General features: G+C 41.3%; 1 protein-coding gene across 2 annotated transcripts in view; it reads left to right on the forward strand.

Moving 5' to 3' along the window:
• The window catches only part of cep131 (centrosomal protein 131), a 135,008-nt gene extending 126,004 nt beyond the window's left edge, over nucleotides 1-9,004 (forward strand). For both annotated transcript variants that reach the window (XM_060844466.1, XM_060844467.1), the window contains 3 exons: nucleotides 4,773-4,969; nucleotides 6,124-6,184; nucleotides 8,562-9,004. In XM_060844466.1, coding sequence (XP_060700449.1) covers nucleotides 4,773-4,969; nucleotides 6,124-6,184; nucleotides 8,562-8,633 — 330 coding nt within the window. In that variant the 3' untranslated portion in view covers nucleotides 8,634-9,004. The remainder of the gene's footprint in view (nucleotides 1-4,772; nucleotides 4,970-6,123; nucleotides 6,185-8,561) is intronic.
• The last annotated feature ends 14,842 nt before the right edge of the window (nucleotides 9,005-23,846 follow it).

The raw sequence follows: 23,846 nt of genomic DNA on the forward strand, positions 1-23,846 counted from the left end.
AATCATAACAGAGCACTGACAATCTCAAGTAATTACTTCCTAGTTCTTTCCTTTCTCTGCACACAATTCCTGTCGTCAGTAACTTGTTATGTGGTTTTGAACAGTGAGCAAACCCAGATCTCGTTAGGAAAATCTGTAGGTCCCTGTAAGTTTAAATACTAAGCGTTCATATTTTATTAATTCCCATCTCCTCAAATATGTCTAAGGGCTCACCTTTTCTGTAATCATTCCACTTCTTATGATGGCTAAATGCTATTCTGTGTGCAATCTTAAACTAACATGATGAGTGTTCTGCTGTGGTGAAGCTTATATTTCCCCTGGTTTTGAAATGTGGGCTAAGAAAATGCCAGCGTGCAAACTTTGTACTAAGAAAAGAAGTAATGCATGTACAAACTGACAGGGAATTATCAGTTTTGATCTAGTATGGTTAGGAACTTCACATTTTCACAATGCACTTCACAGCCAATGTGTTCCTTCTGATGTATGATCACTGTGTGCTACAGCCAAATATGAGTTTATGCCTTTGTGCAGCAAAATCTCTCAAGCCAATGGGATAAACCTATTTTTTTAATGGCTGTGTTATTTTTCTTTGTATTTACTCACAGGATTTCAGCATCCTGGTCTGGGCTGATATTTATTGCCCATCCCTAATTACCTTTGAAATAATGCAATGAGCTGCCTTCTTGAACTACTGCTGTTCAGCTGGAGTAGATATTTTCACAATGCTGTTAGGGAGCACGTTTCGTGTTTTTGACCCAGTGATAGTGAAGGGATAGCAGTGTATTTAAACATCAGGATGACGTGTAAATTGGAGAAGATCTTGAAGATGGTGTTGCCCTGCATCTGCTGCCCTTTTCCTTCTAATTGATAAAGGTGATGGAATTTGGAAGGTGTTCTTAAAGGAACCTTGATAGTGAGTTTTGGAAAGGTTTTTGAGAAAGGAACCTAGATATTTAGACCTATGATCTAAGAATGAGTTGCTACCGTGTATCTTGTGAATGAAACAATATTGGTGGTGGAGGCAGAGGATGTTTGTGGATGTGGTGTCAAGTCAAGAGGATTGCTCTGTCCTGGATGGTGTCAAGCTTCTTGAATGTTGTTGGAACTGTACCCATCAAGGTAAGTGGAGAGCATTCCATCATACTCCCAACTTGAGTCTTGAATATGTTTGGAAAATCAGGAGCTGAGTTCCTTGTCTAAATTTGTTGGCTGAGAAAAATTATTAATTAAGAAATGGAAAAACTCCCTAACTTTATTTTTCTGAACAGTGACAAAGAAACTCTTCTGTCTATTTGAATAGATAATTTGTTCTTTGTTTTTAAAGGCTTACCTGAAAATTAGATCTTTCAGCAATTCAGCAACCCCTCAGTACTTTGCTGGAATGTTAATCTGGGATATGTGGTCTGTTCTTTGCAGTGACCTTTAAACCTACAACCTTCTGACTCAATTACTGTTACTGAAACACTGAAGCTGGGGTAGAGACCCAGATTAAATTTAAGTGCTAGCAGAAACCAGGAGATGAGGAGCAGGAACTTGGGAGTTTAGAGTGTCTGTCTCAGCATGAGAAAATATTGACAAATTTTGAAAAAAAGATATTGAGTAATTAGTGCTTGTAATGAAGAATATCAGCACATAATTACTGGAAAAACTCTCTTTGTCCTAAAATATTTGTATGATTGATAGTAAGGTAACGTTAGTAACAATACTCACTATTACTTGACAAAGATAAAATTTGTGGGGTGGACTTTTTCCCTTTGGGGGAGCAGCCCTAAGACCCACTGGAACTATTACATGCCTGTGTATTGATGTTCTTGATACTGCTGGAAATCCCAAATTTTTTAAGTATCTTTACAATGTTTCATCAGACATTTTAGCAAATTGCCTCATCTCTGATTAGAAAGTAAATGCTGAAAAACAGATGATTGCTAGAGATTCGTTTTCAACAATTTTGTCTTTGTAGCATCCTTAAACACAGGTGAGGTGCCGGAGGACTGGAGGCCTCCTGTTGTCCCCCTGTACAAGAAGTGTAGTGGTATATTCCGGGTAACTACAGATCTGTGAGCCTGATGTCATTGGTGGGAAAGTTGCTGGAAAAGGTACTAAGGGATAAAATCTATTTATATTTGGAAAAGAATGGGCTTATCAGTGATAGGCAACATGCTGGGGGACATCGTGCCTTACCAATTTAGTCGATGAAGGAAGGGCTATAAGATGTCATATACATGGACTTCAGTAAGGTGTTTGATAAGGTTCCATATAGTAAACTGTAGGAGAAAGTGAAGTCACATGGTGTGCAGGGTGTTCTAGCGAAGTGGATAAAGAACTGGCTGAGCAACAGGAGACAGAGTAGTTGCAGGGAACTTCTCGAAATGGAGAAAGATGACCAGTGGTGTTCCACAGGGATCAGATACATAATTGATGTGGAAGACGGCATTGTTGGTCTGATTAGTATGTTTGCAGATGACATGAAGATTGGTGGAGTAGCAGAAAGCATAGGGGACTGTAAAAGAATACAGGAGAATATAGATAAACTGGAGAGTTGGGTGGAGAAATGGCAGATGGAGTTCAATCCAGGCAATTGTGAGGTGATACATATTGGGAAGTCTAATTCTAGAGTGAACTGTACTGTAAACGGAGGAGCCTTGGGAAAAGTTGATGAGCAAAGAGATCTGGGAGTTCAGGTCCATTGAACCCTGAAAGTGGCTGCACAGGTAGATAGAGTGGTCAAGAAGGCATATGGTATGCTTGTCTTCATCGGACGGGGTACTGAGTATAAGAGCTAGCAGGTCATGTTAAAATTGTACAAGATTTTGGTTCGGTTGCATTTAGACTACTGTGTTCAGTTCTGGTCACCGCATTACCAAAAGGATGTGGTTGCTTTGAAGAGGGTGCAGAGAAGATTTACGAGGATGTTGCTTGGTATGGAAGGTGCTAACAATGAAGAAAGAGTGAGTAGGCTAGGATTGTTTTCATTAGAGAAAAGGAGATTGAGGGAGGACCTGATTGAGGTCTACAAAATCGTAAAGGGTATAGATAGAAATAAGCTTTTCCCTGGGGTGAAGGATTCAATAACGAGAGGTCACGTGTTCAAGGTGAAAGGTGGAAAGTTTAGGGGGGATACACGCAGCAAGTACTTCACACAGAGGGTGGTGGGGTCTGGAACGCGTTGCCAGCAGAAGTAGGGGCAGGCACAGTAGATTCATTTAAGATGTGTCTGGATAAATGCATGAGTAGGTGGGGAGCAGAGGAATACAGATACTTAGGAATTGGGCGATAAGTTTAGACACTGGATTTGGATCGGCTCAGGCTTGGAAAGCCAAAGGGCATGTTACTGGGCTGTAAATTTCCTTTGTTCTTTGTTCTTCTTTGTCTATAGTGAAAAGAGAAGCGGTAAAATAGTACAATTTACATAAAGTACACTCAAAATTTCCCTCATGTTGCCTCAGTGGTTTGATCAACTGAATCCTCAGTGGATGACTCAGGCCATGGGGAGAGGAATGAATTTGAAAATTGTTGGACTGGTTCATGAAAGCAATTGAAACCACTAGAAGAAAGAAGAGGATCTTCTTTTTACGTTTTCATTTTTCTCTCATGGTGTGAGCTCTGCAACAGCTTGAACTCTGCAACAACTCCCCCATCCCTTGAAACATTTGACAAGGCCTGGACTATCATCTCATCAAGGAAACAGAATTTCCAACAGTGTAGTGTTCCCTCTATACTCTTCTGAAACTTGAGCTTAGCTTACAGACAAGTAGTACAACTGAAACAAGACCGACGGGTTTGAGTTCTGACAAAAGGCTGGATAGGCTGCGACTTTTTTTGGTGGAACATGGGAGGCTGAGAGGTGACCTGATAGAAGTTTATAAAATAATGAGAAGTATAAATAAATTGATAAGTAGTTGTCTTTTCTGTAAGATGGGAGAATTTCAAGACTAGGGGGCACATTTTTAAGATTAGAGTGGTGCTGGAAAAGCACAGCAGGTCAGGCAACATCCAAGGAGCAGGAAAATCGATGTTTCGGGCAGGAGCCCTTCATCAGGACATTTTTAAGGTGAGAGGAGCGAGATTTAAAAAAGACATGAGGCAATTTTTTTTACACAGTGGGTGGTTCGGGTGTGGGATGAACTTGTTGAGAAAGTGGTGAATATGGGTGCAATTACAACGTTTAAAAGACATTTCAATGGATACGTGAATAGGTAAGGTTTGGAGGGAAGTGGCCCAGGAACAGGCGGGGGTACTAGTTTAATTTGGAATTATGTTTGACATGGACTGGTTGGAACGAAGAGTCTGTTTTCATGCTGTATGACACTATGACTAACGTAGGACAGTTAATCTCTGAAAGAAGTCATTTTCCAAGTTGTCTGGTTCAGAATCTTATGCATTATACAGGCAACCTTGTCACAACAAGGTTTCATCTGCCAAAAGTATAAAATATAACAAAGCTCCTGTCCTATTGTAGCTATCCTGGTTGGACTATTATACCTAATTTTCTATTTTACTTCTTGCATTTTCCTCCGAGGAAGTACTTTTGGAATGGGGACATGTCAAGTGAGCTTCCAAGAGCTGGTCCCAATATGTTTGATGTTGCTTCAGTTCCACGTTCTTAGTAATACTGCTTGTAACAAAATATGCAAGAACCAACTTATTAATTTATCCTTTTAAAAATTAAAAACAAATAGACTTTGATTATGATTATCTGTAACTTAATAAAGAAATCCCTTTGGAATTTGAAGAGTTTGTGCAATTTATTGTCATTTACATTTTGGAACCAGATCAATGACAGACTTACAGAAGAGAGAAACAGTTTAGCAGAAGTAATTCGTCAAGAGTTTGCAGACCGATTAGTCAGCACAGAGGAAGAAAACAAGCGGTTAAAGACAGAGATGTCTGAGATGAGAGCACGTCATCGTTTGGAAGTGGAACGAATCACTAAGGAAAAGGAAGAAGAGCTGGAAGAGGTGCATAAAAGGTACTATGCACATTCCTTAGATTATCGGGATAGTCAAAATCCAGATTAATGGTTGAACATGAATATGAAACTATAATGAAGCCCTGTTCTTTGGCAAGTAATTCTTCACAATTTGTAATATATTAGTGATGCTGATTACATGTGCAATATCTCCTAGAGGGATGGAATTGAAAAGCAAACAAGTTACATTCAACTCCATTTGCACTTTGGTTTGTCCACATTTGCAGTTTAATTTACAATTCTAGTTGCATGTTATAAAGGGGCACAGAGCAGGTGGCAGAAAGGGTCATAAAAAGAAACACCAGAACTGAAAATACATGCTTAACACGGAAATCTGAGCAGGCTGAAGCTGTTTGCTTTGGAAAGAAGTGACTGATGATCTAATGTGGATCTTTAAGATTATGAAAAGGTTTGTTGGTAGACAAAGGCAAATATTACACTTGTGCAGGAGACCAAAAATAGGCGCCGTAATGATAAGACAGTTGTCAATAAATCCAATCAGAAATTCAGGAGACAGCACTTTATGAGAATGTAAAATTCACAACCACAAGTAGGTGAAGTTAAAGGTTTAGATGCATTTAAAGGGACACTGAATGAAAAAGGATGACAGTTCTTTTTCAATAAGATTGAATGAAACAGGAGGTTCAAATGGAGCCAAACCAAATGAGTTGTTTGTGTGCTGTACTCTAGATGTAACAGCAGCTCAATTAACATCTGCAATGGAGAGTTTAATTTTAGATTAGATTCCCTACATTGTTGGAACAGGCCCTTCGGCCCAATAGGTCCACACCAATCCTCTGAAGAGTACCCATGCAGACCCATTCCCCTCTGACTAATGCGCCTAACACTATGGGCAATTTAGCATGGCCAGTTCACCTGGCCTGCACATCTTTGGATTGCAGGAGGAACCGGAGCACCCAGTGGAAACACATGCAGACACAGGGAGAATGTGCAAACTTCACACAGACAGTCACCCAAGGCTGGAATCGAACCTGGGTCCCTGGCACTGTGAGCAACAGTGCTAGCCACTGTGCTGCCCTAGGAATGAAGGTCTTCATCAGGACCTTCTTGGTGTTATAGTTTACTGACTGAAATGTTGTTTCAAACCTCCTTCACCTTGCTTGGCAGTCATGTTGTGATGTTTTTTATCATAGAGTAAAGGTAGCAATAGTAAAGAAAGAAGAAGCGGTGAATAATCTTCGAAAACAATACGAAGTGAGTATTTACTTTAAAATAGCTAAGCATTTAGTTTCTCACCTACTTTCAAAATTGTCACTGAGTACTTAAATTGAAGCATACAAAATCGGTGACATTTGGTAATGTTTTTGTCAGACTTTCAAATTTCAATCAGTCATTGCATTTGCTATTGTGCTGTCTTAGTTCTGAGATATTTTAAAAGTGCAACAACCTGCCTTAAAAGAATGTTTTGTGATGTTAATGTATACTGTCATATTTTTAAATACCAATATCCAACCTCCACCACAATGTAACAAATCCCTCCTTTCTGATTTACCTCAAAAATATAATGAATCAAATTTAACCTGCTCAGTTTCTAGTTGGGATCAGAATTTTTATTCAGTTTGAATGAAGGACTACTACATTTAAATTTTTGCAGTTGACCTTAATTCCATCTTTGTTTCTAAATGTACTGTCACCCTTATCCAGTAATAATTATGGCCTTGGCCACCTCATTAACTGGTTTAATGTTGGATTTGATTGAATACCGTGTTTGCCAACTCCTAGCACTGGGGTTTCACACCACTTAGTAAATCTGCTGGACACGCTCAGGACCTTTCTACCTCCGGGATCTTCCTTACCAACACAGCAAATTAACATTTGATTGATGATTGACTTTGGTGGTACCAATTCACAAGCACCTTAGGAGGGAAAAGGATGCTTATTAAGTGTCATTACCTGTGAAGCTTTTCTCTAATTTTCTCAGTTCTGATGTTGGTTTTCTGGTTTCCCCATATGTGTGAAGCCCTGAATGGGCTACTTTTTAAATGGTGCTCAAAAATAGAAGCAACTTGCTAATTATATCTTCACTTGCTAGAATTCAGTCTTTTACTTTTGCTTAGGTTATGGAATTTTGACCTCGTCCTCATTCACTGCCCTCCTTGAATTACCATATAATAGATTATATTTCAAATTTGGAGAAACTCAGTCAGTCTGGCAGCATTCATGGAGAGAAAAACAGAGTTAACATTTCAAGTCTGATATGACTGTCCTTCCTGTATGAAGAAGAGTCAGATTGAGCGTGAAACATTAACTTTGTTTCACTCTCCACACCTACTGTCCAACCTGCCCAGTGTCTTCAGTTTTTATTTCGGACTTCCTGCATTGGAAGTGTTTTGTTTTCATTTTCTTTTAAAGTTCTTGTAGACCATCCCCACTTGCATGATTCAATCAGTTGCCTTCCAATATCTGCCAGTTGGTATTCTAAGTTGTAAACAGCGTATACATCAGCTGCATTTATGGACCTTGTACCTCTGAAGAATCTAATTTAAAGAGATCCTTGAGGTACTGAGTTCATTGCTAATCAGGGTAAACATTTTCAAACAAAACAACGACAAAAGTCAACTTCATTATAAAATCTTGAAGAAGTTTACATGTTGAAGTACTGTTTGGGCATGGAAGTTACATTTGCCTGGTTCCAGTTGCCTCGAAAACCAGCCCATATTCATTCATCCGGCAGTGTATGCATTTACTGACATATGAAACTCTCAGTCCTGTGCTATTGTTGATTCAATTAATTTCAGTTGTATTTGATTGCATCTTTATAGCAATGCCAGTTGGAACGTGTGCCTCTTGTTATTTGAGACTTGGGACTATAAAATAAATGATATTTGAAGATCCAGAGAAACAAGAGTTAGTTTTACAGCCCTTCAAGCCAATCCCAATGTTCCATGATGTAAAACAAAACCTGCATCTGAGGAAGGGTCACTGGATCAGAAACATTGACTCTACTTTCTCTCCAGAGATGCTGCCAGATTCATTGAATTTTCCAGCTATTTCTGTGTTTGTTTAATCTGAATCTTGATTTATAGTCACCTATCCGTAACCCAGGATACCCTTACCTGATTTACTTAGAGAGGTCTAAATCTGGAACTTGCAAACACATTGAGTAGTTGAGTTGAATTGCATAGCTGTATCTAAAGGAACTCTAGAAAATGGAATGGAAGGATATATTAATAGGCTAAAATTAAATAAAAGAAGTAGAAATATTGGAATGTGACACCAGATGGTTTGATTCTGTACTGCAAATTCAGTGAACACATGCATTAGTATCAACGGTTGCCAAGCTTTTGAAATTTGTTGCCCTTTATGTGAGAAACTATGTGAAGATTTCATTCACAACTGGCTTAGCCTCATACAGGTGTTTGTGCTGAGAGGGGTCATGGATTATGATTTGAAAACTTTCTTTAACCTACAATAATGCAGAGTGTCACTAATATTATATAAAGCTGCAGAAACTAGCCCTTTAGTCACTGAACACTGCAGTTAATTGCTTTCAAGCTATTTTCAAATGTTCATTACATTTTGGCAAGAAACTATTTTTAATTCTTGTGCATCATCATTTTTCTGTGTTCAGGCAGCACATAAAAGAGCTGATCATCTTGAAGCCCTGCTTGAACAACAAAGAAAGCAACTCATTGGCAAATGAACATGGAGACCATTAAAGCAGACTGATGAGACCATAACCCTCACGCTGCGAGTATTTGCACCGTCGAGTTGCATAAGTGAGATGCGCAAGTGTCATGATTTGTGCAAATGCCAACAGAATTAATTTAATGTTTGTTTTTGATCAATAATCTCATGTAGTTTAACTGTCCAAATCAAACAGTTTAGCTAAATGGTCTTTTTTAAAAAACTTTTTTTTATTTTTCTACATTATGTATCGTAATATTTTTCTCAAATTGCAGCCCTTGTTTTGTATGTTAGCTGTAATGTGTAGCATGACAGAATTTATAAAGCTTTTCAATTAGTTTCATTATTGCACTAAATCTCTTGTAATTAAATGACTCTTTTCTTTGACCCACTTTTGTTTCATTTTGGTTGGAAACACTTACTTGAATTCAAGAAATTCTGTGCCAATTAAACTGATAAATAACCGCCAATAAAGCTTTTTCCCCACAATCTAATTATTTTTAAACAAACCACATCTGAAGAAGAGTCATACCAGAATCAGAACATTAGCTGAGTTTCTCTTGCCACAGATGCTGCCAGGCTTAGTCATAGAGATATACAGCATGGTAACAGACCCTTTGGTCCAACTCGTCCATGCCCACCAAATATCCTAAGTTAATCTAGTCCCATTTGCCAGCATTTGGCCCATATCCTCTAAGTTGTTCCTATTCATGTACCCATCCAGATGTCTTTTAAATGTTGTAATTGTGCCAACCTCCACCACTTCCTCTGGCAGCTCCCTCCATACATTCATCAACCTCTCTATGAAAAAGTTGCTCCTTAGGCCCCTTTTAAATCTTTCCCCTCTCACCTTAAACCTATGCCCTATAGTTTTGGACTCTCTCTCTCCCTGGGGAAAAGGCCTTGGCTATTTACCCTGTCCAAGCCCTTCATGATTTTATAAACTTCTATAAGGTCAGCCTCTAATGTTTCAAAGAAAATAGTCCCACCTATTCAGCCTCTTCCTATAGCTCAAACCCTCTAACCCTGGCAATGTGCTTGTAAATCATTGCTGAATCCTTTCAAGTTGTGCAACATCTTTCTTGTAGGAAGGAGACCAGAATTGAACGCAGTATTCCACTGGCCTAACCAATGTCCTGTACAGCCACAACAATACCTCCCAACACCTATACTCAATACTCTGACCAGTATTGGCAAGCATACCAAACACCGCCTTCACTAATGTCTACCTGCACTTCAGCTATGATCCCCACACTCCACGGTGTCTTTGATCAGCAACTGCTGAGTTTCTTGAGCGTTTTCTGCATTTGTTTCAGATTTCCAGCATCTACCATATTTTACTTTCCAATCACACCTATTCTAGCTGGTCCAGAGTTTCTTTCTTGGTGGGTAGCCCTGCCAGGTTTTACCTCATTCCTGACAGCAGCAGCAGTATTATGGAGCACTGTGGTACACCACAACTTCCAGGGCAGCAGATGACTCAATATACTGAGGATTGGCCATGTGACATCATTCTGTGATGGGTACAGTAGAAAATGACACAAGCTACTGTGTTGATCTTAATTGTACTGTGTGTACACCCTCAACATATATAGAGCTGCCTCCCTGAACCACGACAGTCTGTGTGGTGTGGCTGCTTCCACTTTGCTCTTTGGCCAGGAGTTCCGATGTTTTGACACATCACATACATTTAAGTCAAAAATAGGGGAAAGGTGCGCTTATGACTGGGATACAAACAGTTTACAGAAAGAAGTTCACAGGTTACCTAAGTTGGCTAATAGAATATAATGTGGGAAAATATGAAGTTGTTTATTTTGGAAGGGAGAACCAAAGAACAGTATTATTTACAGAAACAAAAACAGATGTTGCTGGAAAAGCTTAGCAGGTCTGACAGCATCTGCGAAGAGAAATCAGAGTTGACATTTTGGGTCCAGTGACCCTCAAAATGTTTTATTTAAATGGACAAAAAGCTGCAGAAAGCTGTACCTCACAGGAACTTGGAGTACCTGTCCACAAAACACAGAAAGCTAACACACAGGGGCAGCAGGTAATCAGGAATGCTAATGAAATGTTGGCCCTTACTTCAAGGGAGTTGGAATAATACAGTAGGGAAGTCTTATTGCAACTGTACAGGGTGCCTGGTGAGATCACATCTGGCATACTCTAAGCAGTATTGGTCTTCATATTAAGAAAATATGTTATTACAATCATCGTAGAATTCTTACAGTGTGGAAGCAGGCCATTTGACCTATTGTGTCCACACCAACCCTCCAAAGAGCATCCCGCCCAGACCTACCTTCTGTCCCTGTAATCCTGCATTTCCCATTGCTATTCTTCCTAGCCTGCACATCTTGGTCACTACGGGTACTTTAGCATGGTCAATCAGCCTAACCTGCATATCTATGGATTGAGGGAGGGAACCTGAGCAGACACAGGGAGAATGTGCAAACTCCACACAGACAGTCGCCCGAGGGTAGAATTGAACCCACATTCCTGGTGCTGTGAGGCAGCAGTGCTAACCATTGAGCCACCATGCCACCCCTGGAGATACAATGGAGGTAGTTCAGAAATTAGGATGATCCCTGGTATGGAAGGATTGTGTTATTGAGCAAAAGTCAAACAACTTGGGACTCTACTCATTTGAATTTAGAGGAAGTGAGATGATCTCATTGAAACATATAAGATTCTTCAGGGACTTGACAGGGTAAATACTGAGAGATGGCTTCCCCCATAGGAGGGGCTAGGACCAGTGGACATAGCCTCAGAATTAAGGGATGCCAATTTAAGGCTGAGATGAGGAGGACTTTCCTCTCTGATGGTTGAATGTCTTTGGAACTCATTGCCACCGAGAGCTGTGGTGGCAGAGTCCTGGTGTCTATTTAAAACTGAGATAGATCGATTTTTGATCAATAGGTGAATCAAGTGTTATGGTGAGAGACCAGGATAGTGGATGTGAGGAGTGTTAGATCAGCCATGATCCCATTGAACAGTGGAACAAGCTCAAGGGACCAAACAGCCTACTTCTGTTCCTGTTTCTTATGGTGTTATGGTTATAAGTCAGGATGGTGTGTGGTCTTGAGGGTACTTGGACTGGGTAGTGTTCTCATATGGTTGCTACCTTTGTCCTTCTAAACAAAAGGTCATGGGTTTGGGAGATGCTTTTGAGGAGCCTTGACCACCTCCAAATCTCACACCATCCTGACTCACCAGCACCGTTTCAAGGGCGGATATAGATAATCATTAAATGCTAGTCTGATCAGCAACTCCATATCCTTTGAGGAAATAAACAAAACTACGGATTTCAGTGTTAATCTTGTAGATGGTACATAGTGGAGTTTGTACTAGACAACATGTTTAAGGGATGGATAGGGTGCCAATGAAATGGTTACATTGGCCTGAATGCTTTCAAATTGTTTGATTGTTGCACTCACCCAGGCAAATGGAGAGTATTCCATCATTTTCCCTGAGTTATATCTTGGCAAGGCTTTGGTTGCTAAGGAAACGAGCCACTCAACAACAACTTGTATTTATATAACAATGTTTGACAAAATATCCCAGGATGCTTCAGAGAACTGTTAATGTGTTATATTTGACACCAATCCACATGTGGCGATATTAGAAGGTCAAAGGAGTAGTCAAAGACCATCTTAAAGGTAAGACGGGAGGTTTAGGGACACAGTTCCAGAGCATAGGTCCTTAACAGCTGACGTCATGGCTACCAGTATTAGAGCAATTAAAATTGGGGAATCTGAAAGTAATTAGGTGAGAGCAGAAATCTTAGGGTTGTTGACTGGAGGAAATGAAGAGATTAAAACGCAAGAATGCAAATTTTAAAATTACTGCTTAACAGGAACTAAAAGTAGATTGGTAAGTACAGGAGGATGAGCAAACAATGTGTGACACAGGTTAGGATAAGGAAACAGTTTTGGATGACATGTTTCTGGAAGGTAGACCATGGGGAGCTGACTAGGTAGGATTGAGATGACTGGATCTAGAGGTAGTGAGAAGGTTTAATTGAGATTGGGACGGAATCACACCATGCTACTCAGGTGGACGTGGCCATCTTAGTATTGGGGTTACTTTGTGTTTTATAGTTCAACACAGGGACAAATGTGGCATTAAGGTTCCAAACCATCTAGGTCAGCCTCACGGAGTTGTCAGGAATCGGGGTGGAATTGATGATGAGGGAGCAGAGTTTATGTCAGGCCCTGAAGACAAAAGTTTCAGGTCGTCTGAATATATAATTGGATGAAATTTCTGCTTGCCACAGAATGCCCAGACTTGTGTAACCACATTACTTACATGGCTGGTCTTATTAAGTTTTGATTATTGGTGACCCCGGTATTTTAATGGTGGGCCAGTTTGGGGATTGTAATGCCGTTGAATGTAAAGGAAAGTAAGTACATTTGCTTTTATTTTTGGAGATGGCCATTATCTGACAATTGTGTAATACATTACTTGTCACACAGTGGCATAAAGTGAATGGTGACGAAGTCTTGCTACCTGTAGGTATGGATTGCTCAACTGTCTGAGAAATTATGTATGATATTGATGACCTTGAAAACATCAGTCAAAATCCCTATTTCTGTCTGTATGATGGGGAGAAGGTCATTGATGAAACATTTGAATATCAGGACCCTGACCTGATTAACCAAAACAAAGTCCTCGAGTAGGGATGTTCTCTGTCCAACAAATTCACTCGACTTATTTTGAGCAGTTTATAATTCCAGCCAGTTCAGAGTTTTATTCCCATTGATTTTGTTATGATCATAATGAAAATAGACTATCAGTATTCAATTGTAATACATTGACTTTAATACTGGAGTCTGTCATAAGCTCAAATGATTATTTAATAAAAACAACTGACTGAAAATGGTTGCTGCATTCTCCTGATAAGCTCAAGCAAATCAAATTTAAAGATATAAAGCTGACTGCATCAATATTACCGTATTAAACAAGATGCTATGTAAAGAAATTTGCATCTCTTGTTTTATTCACACTTGTGTGATAAGTTCACATATATTGAGAGGTGAAATACAGCTTATAACTATCTAGCAATGACACAGACATCAGAATCTGCAAAGGAAGTGTGCACTAACAGCAACCTTGGATCAGCAAAAGAGGAAAGAAGCCAAGTGGGCTTTCAGCTAGGATACTAAAAGTTCTTCCTTACATATCAAGCTCAGAAACTAATTCTGGGGGAAAAAGCAACTGGAAAACCACTGTTTTGTCAAGAAGTCAATGTTATTCATGATGTTTGCCACTGCAGAGTAACTATCTGTCAACACAAGGGCTATACAAACTTTAAATTGTGGCTGCCTTTGCCTTCCTATCTGTATAATCACCATCCATCTGCTCTATCCTAGTTTTTAAATTGTTATTACTTGCGTTTCTGTTTGATGTCACATTTTCTCATTATCCTCTGGTTTAGCAGGCAATAAAATTCCACTCTCTTATTCAAAGTCTTGGCAGTGGCTCTCCTTCATTTTGATCTGGTCAGCTACATTTAATGGAAGAATGAAAACTACATGCTTAAAAAAATACTTTAAAATATTTGATGCCACTGACTGTGAGAATATTAGAAAGAGGAGAGCTCATCATGCCTCCTCACCTGATTATAACAACTTCAGTTTTATTAGGGCTGCTTGAAACAATATTCAGTCATAGGTTTTCTTTGATGTGAGGTTATTGTAATTAAGTGTTGCTTGATAACGACGTGATGGGATTGCTTCCGTAGTGTTAGGTAAAGGGGAAATGTAGGGGAATGGGTGGGTTGCGCTTCGGCGGGTCGGTGTGGGCTTGTTGGGCCGAAGGGCCTGTTTCCACACTGTAAGTAATCTAATCAAACACATTGGTGGTAATTGGCACACAAGGGGCCTTGTGGCATGGTGGTGGTATATTTATCTCTGAGCCAGGAGACCTAGGTCATATCCCACCTGCTGCAGAGGTATGTAATAACATCTCTGAACAGGTCAATTCAAAAATATCTAACACTGTGATGATTGCTTCCATCAATATAATGGTAGTAATCAGTAATGAGCCAATGTGGCAGAGTGGTAGTGTTTCTACCTTTGGGCTGCAAGGACCCATGTGCTCCACAGGTATGTCATACATCTGAACATCTTGATTGAAGATAACTTGGACTTGTCCTGCCTTTTGTGCACAGGATATTCCTGGTCAATTTTCCATTTTGAAGAAAGAGTAGGTTGTGATGTTGTAGCTTTATTGAAATAGTTTGGTTTGGTGTACGGCTTGTCCTGCAGTACAAATTTTCAGCACTACAACTGGGATCTGTACAGACCACACTGACAGATGCATTGAACTTTGATATCACATGGAGTGAATCTGATTAACTAAAGATTGGCACACCACAAAAGTGATTGTGCCACACAGAATGATAGTATAATCAGTGTGATGATAGAATTTCATCTCTGCAAGGATTTGTGTGGTGATCACTGCAGCAAATATTGTCATAGAGAAATGTCTCTGTGACAGATAATTTGGTGAGGACAAGACCACACAGTTTTTTTATTGTGTTAGTTCCCTCATGATCTGGCCTATTCTGGAAAATATGTCCTTTGAAGGTTGTTCAGCAGTATGATGATTGATTCATTCTATGGGAAAGAAGCTCCCATGCTGAATTGAGTTTGTGCCTTACTACCTTCAGTGGTTTTTCTAAATGCTGCTCAAGATGGAGGAGAAATCAGCATCGTGTTTCCTTGCTCGTGTTTGATCTGATGTTGTTCACTTTGCTGGGATCTGAAGTCAATGTTGAATACTTCCAAGGCCACCATCCCGAGTGTCACTGTATAGTCACCTCTGGTGGGTCAGTCCTGCTAGAATATATGCAAGGATGATAATGAAGACGTTTGGGAGGCTGGTTGGAAGTTCAGTGTTGTGAGAATGACTGTTTCAGCCTGCTGCTTGAGCACTGTCTGATGCAACAGCTCAAAGACCGGTACATTCTCAGATGTTAATGAGGAGACCTTTTCTGGTTGTCTGATCTCTGTGTGCCTTTGTCACATTCAAATCCAGTACCAAAATGATGCAAAATGTTTCAAATCTTCTGCAAGTCACTCTGCATCAGTGAATGTCTTTAAGACTAAATTCTTGTTGACTTATCTTGTACTCCAGGTATGTTAATTTCATTCTTTTGTGATATTCTTAATTATTACTAATTATGGTAAAGTTGTCACAGTAGTACCATACCTTTAGAGAGAGGTAACTGGTGTTGGTTTTAATTTGAGGACCACTATGGCCCTAGTGAGGGGAATACTGGAGAGGGAGAATCCTTCATAGAATCATGGAATCTCTACAGTGTGGAAGCAGGCCATTTGGCCCATCAAATTCACACCGACCATCCAAAGAGCATCCCTCCCCCCCCCCCACGTGCACACACGCACGTGCACGCGCACACAAACACACACACACACACACAAACACCTGACCCTATCTCTGTAACCCTCCATTTCCCATGGCTAAACTATCTAGTCCACACAGCCTGGGCACGATGAACAATTTAGCATGATCAATCCACCTTACATGCACACCTTTGGACTACGGGAGGAAACTGGCGCACCCAGAGGAAACCTACACAGACACTGGGAGAATGGGTAAACTCCACACCCGAGGCTGGACTGAAACCTGGGTCCCAGGCACAGTGAGGCATAAGTTCTTAGCTGAACAGCTGTGGGAGTTGAACCCACGCTATTGGCATCCCTTTACATTGTATAACATTCTAATCCTGAAACATTAAATCACATGGTTTTGCAATTTTTCTGTGAAATTTATGATTCGATGGTCACATTGAATGTTTACCATTGGCAAGGTATTTTGTAACAAAGATATTCAATTTTCACTCAATATAATTTTGATATTACTAACATGGGAATGAAAGTCTAATAGGTACTATCTGTCAAGTAATTAGCAAGTGTATGAAGTATAGTTGGAACAATAGTTTTACAAATAAAATAAAACTTTTATTTAGAACTTTGAATGAAATGTGGGCTTTTTCAGTGCATTTGAGACACAATTTGGAATTGGATATATCAGTAGTTAATTGTAGACATTTTTAAACAAATTGAATAAAGTTTATTCCCATTTTATTGTAAATTGAATGCATAACTGTCTAGTAACACAGAGTACGATTGCATTAATTCTATTAACCTGATTATCTTATTTCACTAACAGTGCAGTGTTTTGGAAGGTTCTTGCTGTTACATTTGGTATGATATTTGATGTGGAATTGCAATGACAATTTCAAATCAAAGCAGGTTACATAAAATCAAATTGATGGACACACACAAGATTCATAAACAGGATGGCATCCAGGAATTTACATTGTTCTTCTGAATTTTTTTTCCCCCTAAAAAGGGATATAAGAAACAAATACATTCGGAACAATACAGTGGCAATAGTAGTTAACACAGAAGGGAGTTGGAATTCCTTTACTCTGTGGGATGTTTGACTCTTATCTGCAAAATTCACGATTTCTGTTCCATGAAAATGAACAAAAAAAAGGAGTGTTTGCCAACTTAAATCATAACGTTTCATCATGATGTTAGCACAGAACTCTGAATTTAACTTGGAGTGTGCCCAAATATCAGTCATTAAACTTAAATTACTTACATTAGATTAGATTACTTACAGTGTGGAAACAAGCCCTTCGGCCCAACAATTCCACACCGACCCGCCAAAGTGCAACCCACCCATACCCCTACATTTACCCATTATCTAACACTACAGGCAATTTAGCGCGGCCAACTCACCTGACCTGCACATCTTTGGACTGTGGGAGGAAACCGGAGCACCTGGAGGAAACCCACGCAGTCACGGGGAGAACTTGCAAACTTCACACAGTCAGTCGCCTGAGGCAGGAACTGAACACAGGTCTCTGGTGCTGTGAGGCAGCTGTGCTAACCACCGTGCTGCCCACAAAGGGATTCTGTTGATTTATGGTTGTCAGTTTTGTAGCTGATTCTGAAAAATACATTAAGTCAAATGACTTTGGAGGACTATAATTTGTTTTGGCTTACAATATTTTGATTCAAGTGTAATATGGTATTCTGCATAAAGTATTAGGATAAAAGTCTCTCTCTCTAGGTTATAAGAATTAGGTATCAATGAGATAAACATGAACAATCAGCCTATTTCAGTTGTAAAATATAAACTACTTGAGTTTGGCACTCTTCATTCAGATTCAGCAACTGGATGAGAAATGAAAATATCCATTATCTTCTGAAAGTGGGACAACGGAAAAAGTTTACATTCTTAAAGCAGTTTATGTTTAATTTCCAGAGCTTGTGGCTCTGTTCTTGGGGCAATGTCTGAGTCATGATCTGTGTTTTAAAATGATTGACCCTGATTTTGATTAATAATGAATATGAGACATGGCATGGTGGCTCAATGATTATCACTGCTGCCTTACAGCACCAGGGACCCAGGTTCAATTCCAGCCTCGGGTGACCGTCTGTGTGGGCTTTCTCCAGGTCCTCCGGTTTCTTTCCACAGTCCAAAGATGCCCAGGTCAGGTGGATTGGCCAGAGGTTTAGGGGGACAGGTTGGAATGTTGAGTCTGGATGCCCTTTGAAGGATTGGTGAGATCCGATGGACTGAATGGCCTCTTTCCGCACTTGTAGGGATTCTATGAGAACTGTAATTTTTTTTGGAGTAAATCAGACAACTTCTGACATCCCTACATATATAGTTAAATACAGAAATGGGAAAGCTGCTTTCAGTGGTATTACATCATCCACAGAATGTGCAGTAACAGTCCTTGGTAATGGACTTAACTTGGGTTACAGATCCATTAGTTAACTACTCAAGAAGACTTTGGCAATGAGGAATGGTGCTTTTAAGAGAGTAATTGAATGTTTAGCAATGTAACAATTGATGATTATTGCCAAAACCCCTTTTTAGCCCTGGAAAATGAGATTAATATTTCTGCAGTCTCATTTCCTCAGATGTTAAAAAGTGTTGGAATTTACAAATAAAATGTACTTGTTTTTTAAAAAAAAGCTTTTCCTGCCTTTCTGATCTCTTAATTCCACCTTTCCTGATCTTCATTCCAGTTCTACACATGATTGAAATATTGCATACTTCCCACTTCTTTGTTTAAACTTTGAGTCTGAGTGAGGCTTTGACAATCTGGTTATAAAGCCTCAAAGAGTTTTAAGCTGCTGACAGACTCACTGGACCCCCTGTTAAAGGTGTTGAGCTGGGTCAGGTACTAGAGCAAGTGCCCAACCAAAAGCCAGCACAGAGTTTATGGGTATTTAGCAGACAGATGAGCACTGTTCCTTCAGTGAATTATCATACGATCCAAGTCATTGCTTTCTAAGAAGGAATGATTACCTTTACAGACTGCTGGTGACTTGAATGTTACTACTACAATTTACTTTAATTGACTACTATGTGCTGCTGTGCATTTTTCTTTTAGAATTTGCTAATTTCTTGATATTGTATTTTGTATGAATTTCATGGATGTTGCAAAATATGATAATTTGTTATGATGTCTATGAAAATTGGGAGCGTAAAGAGTTTTTAAAAAATGTTTACTTGTATATTGAAGTGCGAAAAGGACTTGTTTAAAGGTCAGGGTTGTTGAAGGATTGCTGCAATTTTTAAAATTAAGTAATCTAGCTCTCATTGGAAGCAGTGTTTACACAGCTATCAGTTCAAGCAGTGGGGAAAGCCAGTTAAAGATGAGCTGGAGCCAGGGGTGTGTAGGTGCGAATGGAGATTTGACTGGCAACAAGTAGCTGATTGGTCTATGAAGTAGTGACAGAGGCCTCCTGACTGACAACAGCTATGTGGTTGGTTCTCAGGTAGCTCAACAGTTCAGGAATATGAATGTTCAGGTCAAAAGCCATCGGACACCTGGAAGGGAAGGAGCTGCTTTTGTTCTGCAGTAAAAAGTATCTCCAACCTCTCATTAATTGCTGTCGTCTGTGACTTTTGGTTTAAAAGGCCAGAGGCCATTATAAAACCAGTCACCCTGTGCCTTCTGCAAACAAGTGAAAATATCTGCAGGAAGAAGATCTAGAAGCAGCATTCTGATCAACGCAAGGATTACGTCAGCAAACCCTGTGGACTCAGACCATTGAACTGCCTTCCCCTTTTTTTGTATTTGTCTTGTGTGTGTTGAGGCGAGGATTATAAGTGGGTTGGAGGACAAATTAGTAGAGTTACATATTGACATTTCATAATTGTTTATCTGTGGTTAGAATCTATTTATTTATAATTCCAGTGAAGTACAGAAACTTGCTCCATGCTTACTGTTAACCTACATATAAAGGCAGGTAAATTGGGGAATTCAGCATACTTTTAAAAGCCTTTAACCTTTGGATTGATTCTGGAAATAGCATTTCCAGAGATTGATTTATAGTGTACTATCCCAGTGACGTATTGTAGCAGGGGGGATTTGTGATATGCAGCTAAAGTTCTGTCACCCAGTTTATACCATTGCCTGAAGTCAACTGAATCAGAATGGTAACAGTGTAAAAATGATTTGGTTCTTAATTCTCATCACTTTGCCCGAGTGTCAATATTTTTAATTAACCTGCTATGACACATGTCTGGAACAGGTGGGACTTGAACCCAGACTTTCTGGGTCAGGTGCAGCAATATTAACGCAGCACCACCGGAGGTCCTTCCATCCTATTCTCAACATTTCACCAAAACAGCTTTCATCTATCAATCACTGTGGTGAGAAACGGCAGGAATTCTAGAGAATTCAAAGGAAAAGGGAAAGTGGAACTGAAGTCCAAGATCAGCTTTGATCTATTAAAAGAAACAAGTGTCTATTCCTGCTCTTGTTTCATAACGTTTATAAGTTAGAGATAGGAACAGGCCATTCAGCCCCATGAATCTCTCTGCCACTTAAGATCATGGCAGATCCTACTCTTTCTTCCTTAAATCCTCATTCATGGATCAGCCAATATCCTTCCTCTACAGGATAATAAATGATTCCACTTTGTGACCAGAGATTTTATTCCTCTAACAGAAGAGCTTTCTCAGATTGGTTCAATGTAAGCACTTCCTTCAGTATCGGAAGGTCATGGATTCAGACCTCACTCTAACTTTTGACATATAGACTGGGCCCTTCAGGTCTGTATCGAGGGAGGTATCATCTTTTGAATAAGGCATTAAACTGAGAGTACACTTTTGAAGAGTAATTACTGTTTTGTAAAATGTGGCAGCCAATATGTGCACAGTATGTTCACAGACATTACAAACAGTAATGTCATAAGGATCAGAATGTTGTTGATTCCATAATGGCTGGGAATTTGCACTTTGATTTCTGTTTCTGTCCTACTATAGCTGAAAATGTGTTGCTGGAAAGGCGCAGCAGGTCAGGCAGCATCCAAGGAACAGGAAATTCGACATTTCGGGCATAAGCCCTTCATCAGGAATGAGGAAAGTGTGTCCAGCAGGCTAAGATAAAAGGTAGGGAGGAGGGACTTGGGGGAGGGGCGATGGAGATGTGATAGGTGGAAGGAGGTCAAGTTGAGGGTGATAGGCTGGAGTGGGGTGGGGGCAGAGAGGTCAGGAAGAAGATTGCAGGTTAGGAGGGCGGTGCTGAGTTCGAGGGAATCGACTGAGACAAGGTGGGGGGAGGGGAAATGAGGAAACTGGAGAAATCTGAGTTCATCCCTTGTGGTTGGAGGGTTCCCAGGCGGAAGATGAGGCGCTCTTCCTCCAACCGTCATGTTGTTATGTTCTGGCGATGGAGGAGTCCAAGGAGGGGGAGTTAAAGTGTTGAGCCACAGGGTGGTTGGATTGGTTGGTCCGGGTGTCCCAGAGGTGTTCCGCAAGTAGGTGGCCTGTCTCCCCAATATAGAGGAGGCCACATTGGGTGCAGCGGATGCAATAGATGCTGTGTGTGGAGGTGCAGGTGAATTTGTGGCGGATATGGAAGGATCCCTTGGGGCCTTGGAGAGAAGTAAGGGAGGAGGTGTGGGCGCAAGTTTTGCATTTCTTGCGGTTGCAGGGGAAGGTGCCGGGAGTGGAGGTTGGGTTGGTGGGGGGTGTGGACCTGGCGAGGGAGTGGTCTTTTTGGAATGCTGATAGGGGAGGGGAGGGAAATATATCCCTGGTAGTGGGGTCCGTTTGGAGATGGGGAAATGACGGCGGATGATACGCTGTATACGGAGGTTGGTGGGGTGGTAGGTGAGAACCAGTGGGGTTCTGTCTTGGTGGTGGTTGGAGGAGCGGTGCTCAAGGGCGGAGGAGTGGGAAGTGGAGGAGATGCGGTGGAGGGCATCGTCAATCACGTCTGGGGGGAATTTGCGGTCCTTGAAGAAGGAGGCCATCTGGGCCGTACGGTATTGGAACTGGTCCTCCTGGGAGTAGATGCGGCGGAGACGAATGAATTGGGAATATGGGATGGCGTTTTTACAGGGGGCAGGGTGGGAGGAGGTGTAGTCTAGGTAGCTGTAGGAGTCAGTCGGTTTAGAGTAGATGTCTGTGTTGATTCGGTCGCCCGAGATAGAAATGGAAAGGTCTAGGAAGGGGAGGGAGGCGTCTGAGACGGTCCAGGTGAATTTGAGGTCAGGGTGGAAGGTGTTGGTAAAGTGGATGAACTGTTCAACCTCCTCGTGGGAGCACGAGGCAGCGCCGATACAGTCATCGATGTAGCGGAGGAAAAGGTGGGGGGGTGGTGCCAGTGTAGTTGCTGAAGATGGACTGTTCCACATATCCTACGAAGAGACAGGCATAGCTGGAGCCCATGCGGGTGCCCATGGCAACTCCTTTAGTTTGGAGGAAGTGGGAGGATTGGAAAGAGAAGTTGTTCAGGGTGAGGACCAGTTCAGTCAGTCGAAGGAGGGTGTCAGTGGAAGGGTACTGGTTGGTACAGCGGGAAAGGAAGAAGCGGAGGGCTTTGAGTCCTTCGTGATGGGGGATGGAGCTGTACAGGGACTGGATGTCCATCGTGAAGATAAGGCATTGGGGACCGGGGAAAGGAAATCATGGAGGAGGTGGGGGGTGTGGGTGGTGTCCCGAACGTAGGTGGGGAGTTCTTGGACTAAGGGGGACAGAACCATGTCGAGGTATGCGGAGATGAGTTCGGTGGGGCAGGAGCAGGTTGAGACAATGGGTCGGCCGGGGCAGTCAGGTTTGTGGATTTTGGGCAGGAGGTAGAAACGGGCGGTGCGGGGTTGTGGGACTATGAGGTTGGAGGTGGTGGATGGGAGATCCCCTGAGGTGATGAGGTTATGGATTGGAAATGACGACGGATGATACGCTGTATACGGAGGTTGGTGGGGTGTTGGAAATGATGGCGGATTTCCCTCCAACCACAAGGGATGAATTCAGATTTCTCCAGTTTCCTCATTTCCCCTCCCCCCACCTTGTCTCAGTCGATTCCCTCGAACTCAGCACCGCCCTCCTAACCTGCAATCTTCTTCCTGACCTCTCCGCCCCCACCCCACTCCAACTATCACCCTCACCTTGACCTCCTTCCACTGATCACATCTCCATCGCCCCTCCCCCAAGTCCCTCCTCCCTACCTTTTATCTTAGCCTGCTGGACACACTTTCCTCATTCCTGATGAAGGGCTTATGCCCGAAACGTCGAATCTCCTGTTCCTTGGATGCTGCCTGACCTGCTGCGCCTTTCCAGCAACACATTTTCAGCTCTGATCTCCAGCATCTGCAGACCTCACTTTCTCCTCTGTCCTACTATATCCCAACAAGTGGTATAATAATCTCAACCTGCTTCCCGCCCTCTGCCCTGACGTGTGACACAGCGAGGGTTAAGAATTACTCAGAAACTGATGACTTTACATATAAACCTACATGAAACCTCCATTATAAAAGTAAATTGAGGAAAGGATTGTCCACTCTCTCCTGTTGACAGTATTGTTAATGCCAGTTGCACAAGGTTATGACATTCTCAGTAAAAGTGTGTGTGTGTGTGTGTGTGTGTGTGTGTTAGGAGAGGGGGTGCTGGGATGGAGGTCAGTGTCAGGATACATATTTGAAAGTCAAGATATTGCCTGATCAGGATGTAGATCAGTGACCACAGGACTAGTGAGTCAATGAGACTTTGTGTGATGAGGAGAAAGTGAGGACTGCAAATGCTGGAGAGCTTATGCTCGAAACGTTGACTCCCCTGCTCCTTGCATGCTGCCTGACTAGCTGTGCTTTTCCAGCATCACACTTTTTGCCTGAGGAGACAAGCTGCTGATCTTTAGTTGAGCTCTGGTTTATGGATGGAGGAGCTGGCC

This window comes from Hemiscyllium ocellatum, chromosome 25 (assembly GCF_020745735.1).
Source record: "Hemiscyllium ocellatum isolate sHemOce1 chromosome 25, sHemOce1.pat.X.cur, whole genome shotgun sequence".
In the NCBI taxonomy this organism is placed as follows: Eukaryota; Metazoa; Chordata; class Chondrichthyes; order Orectolobiformes; family Hemiscylliidae; genus Hemiscyllium; species Hemiscyllium ocellatum.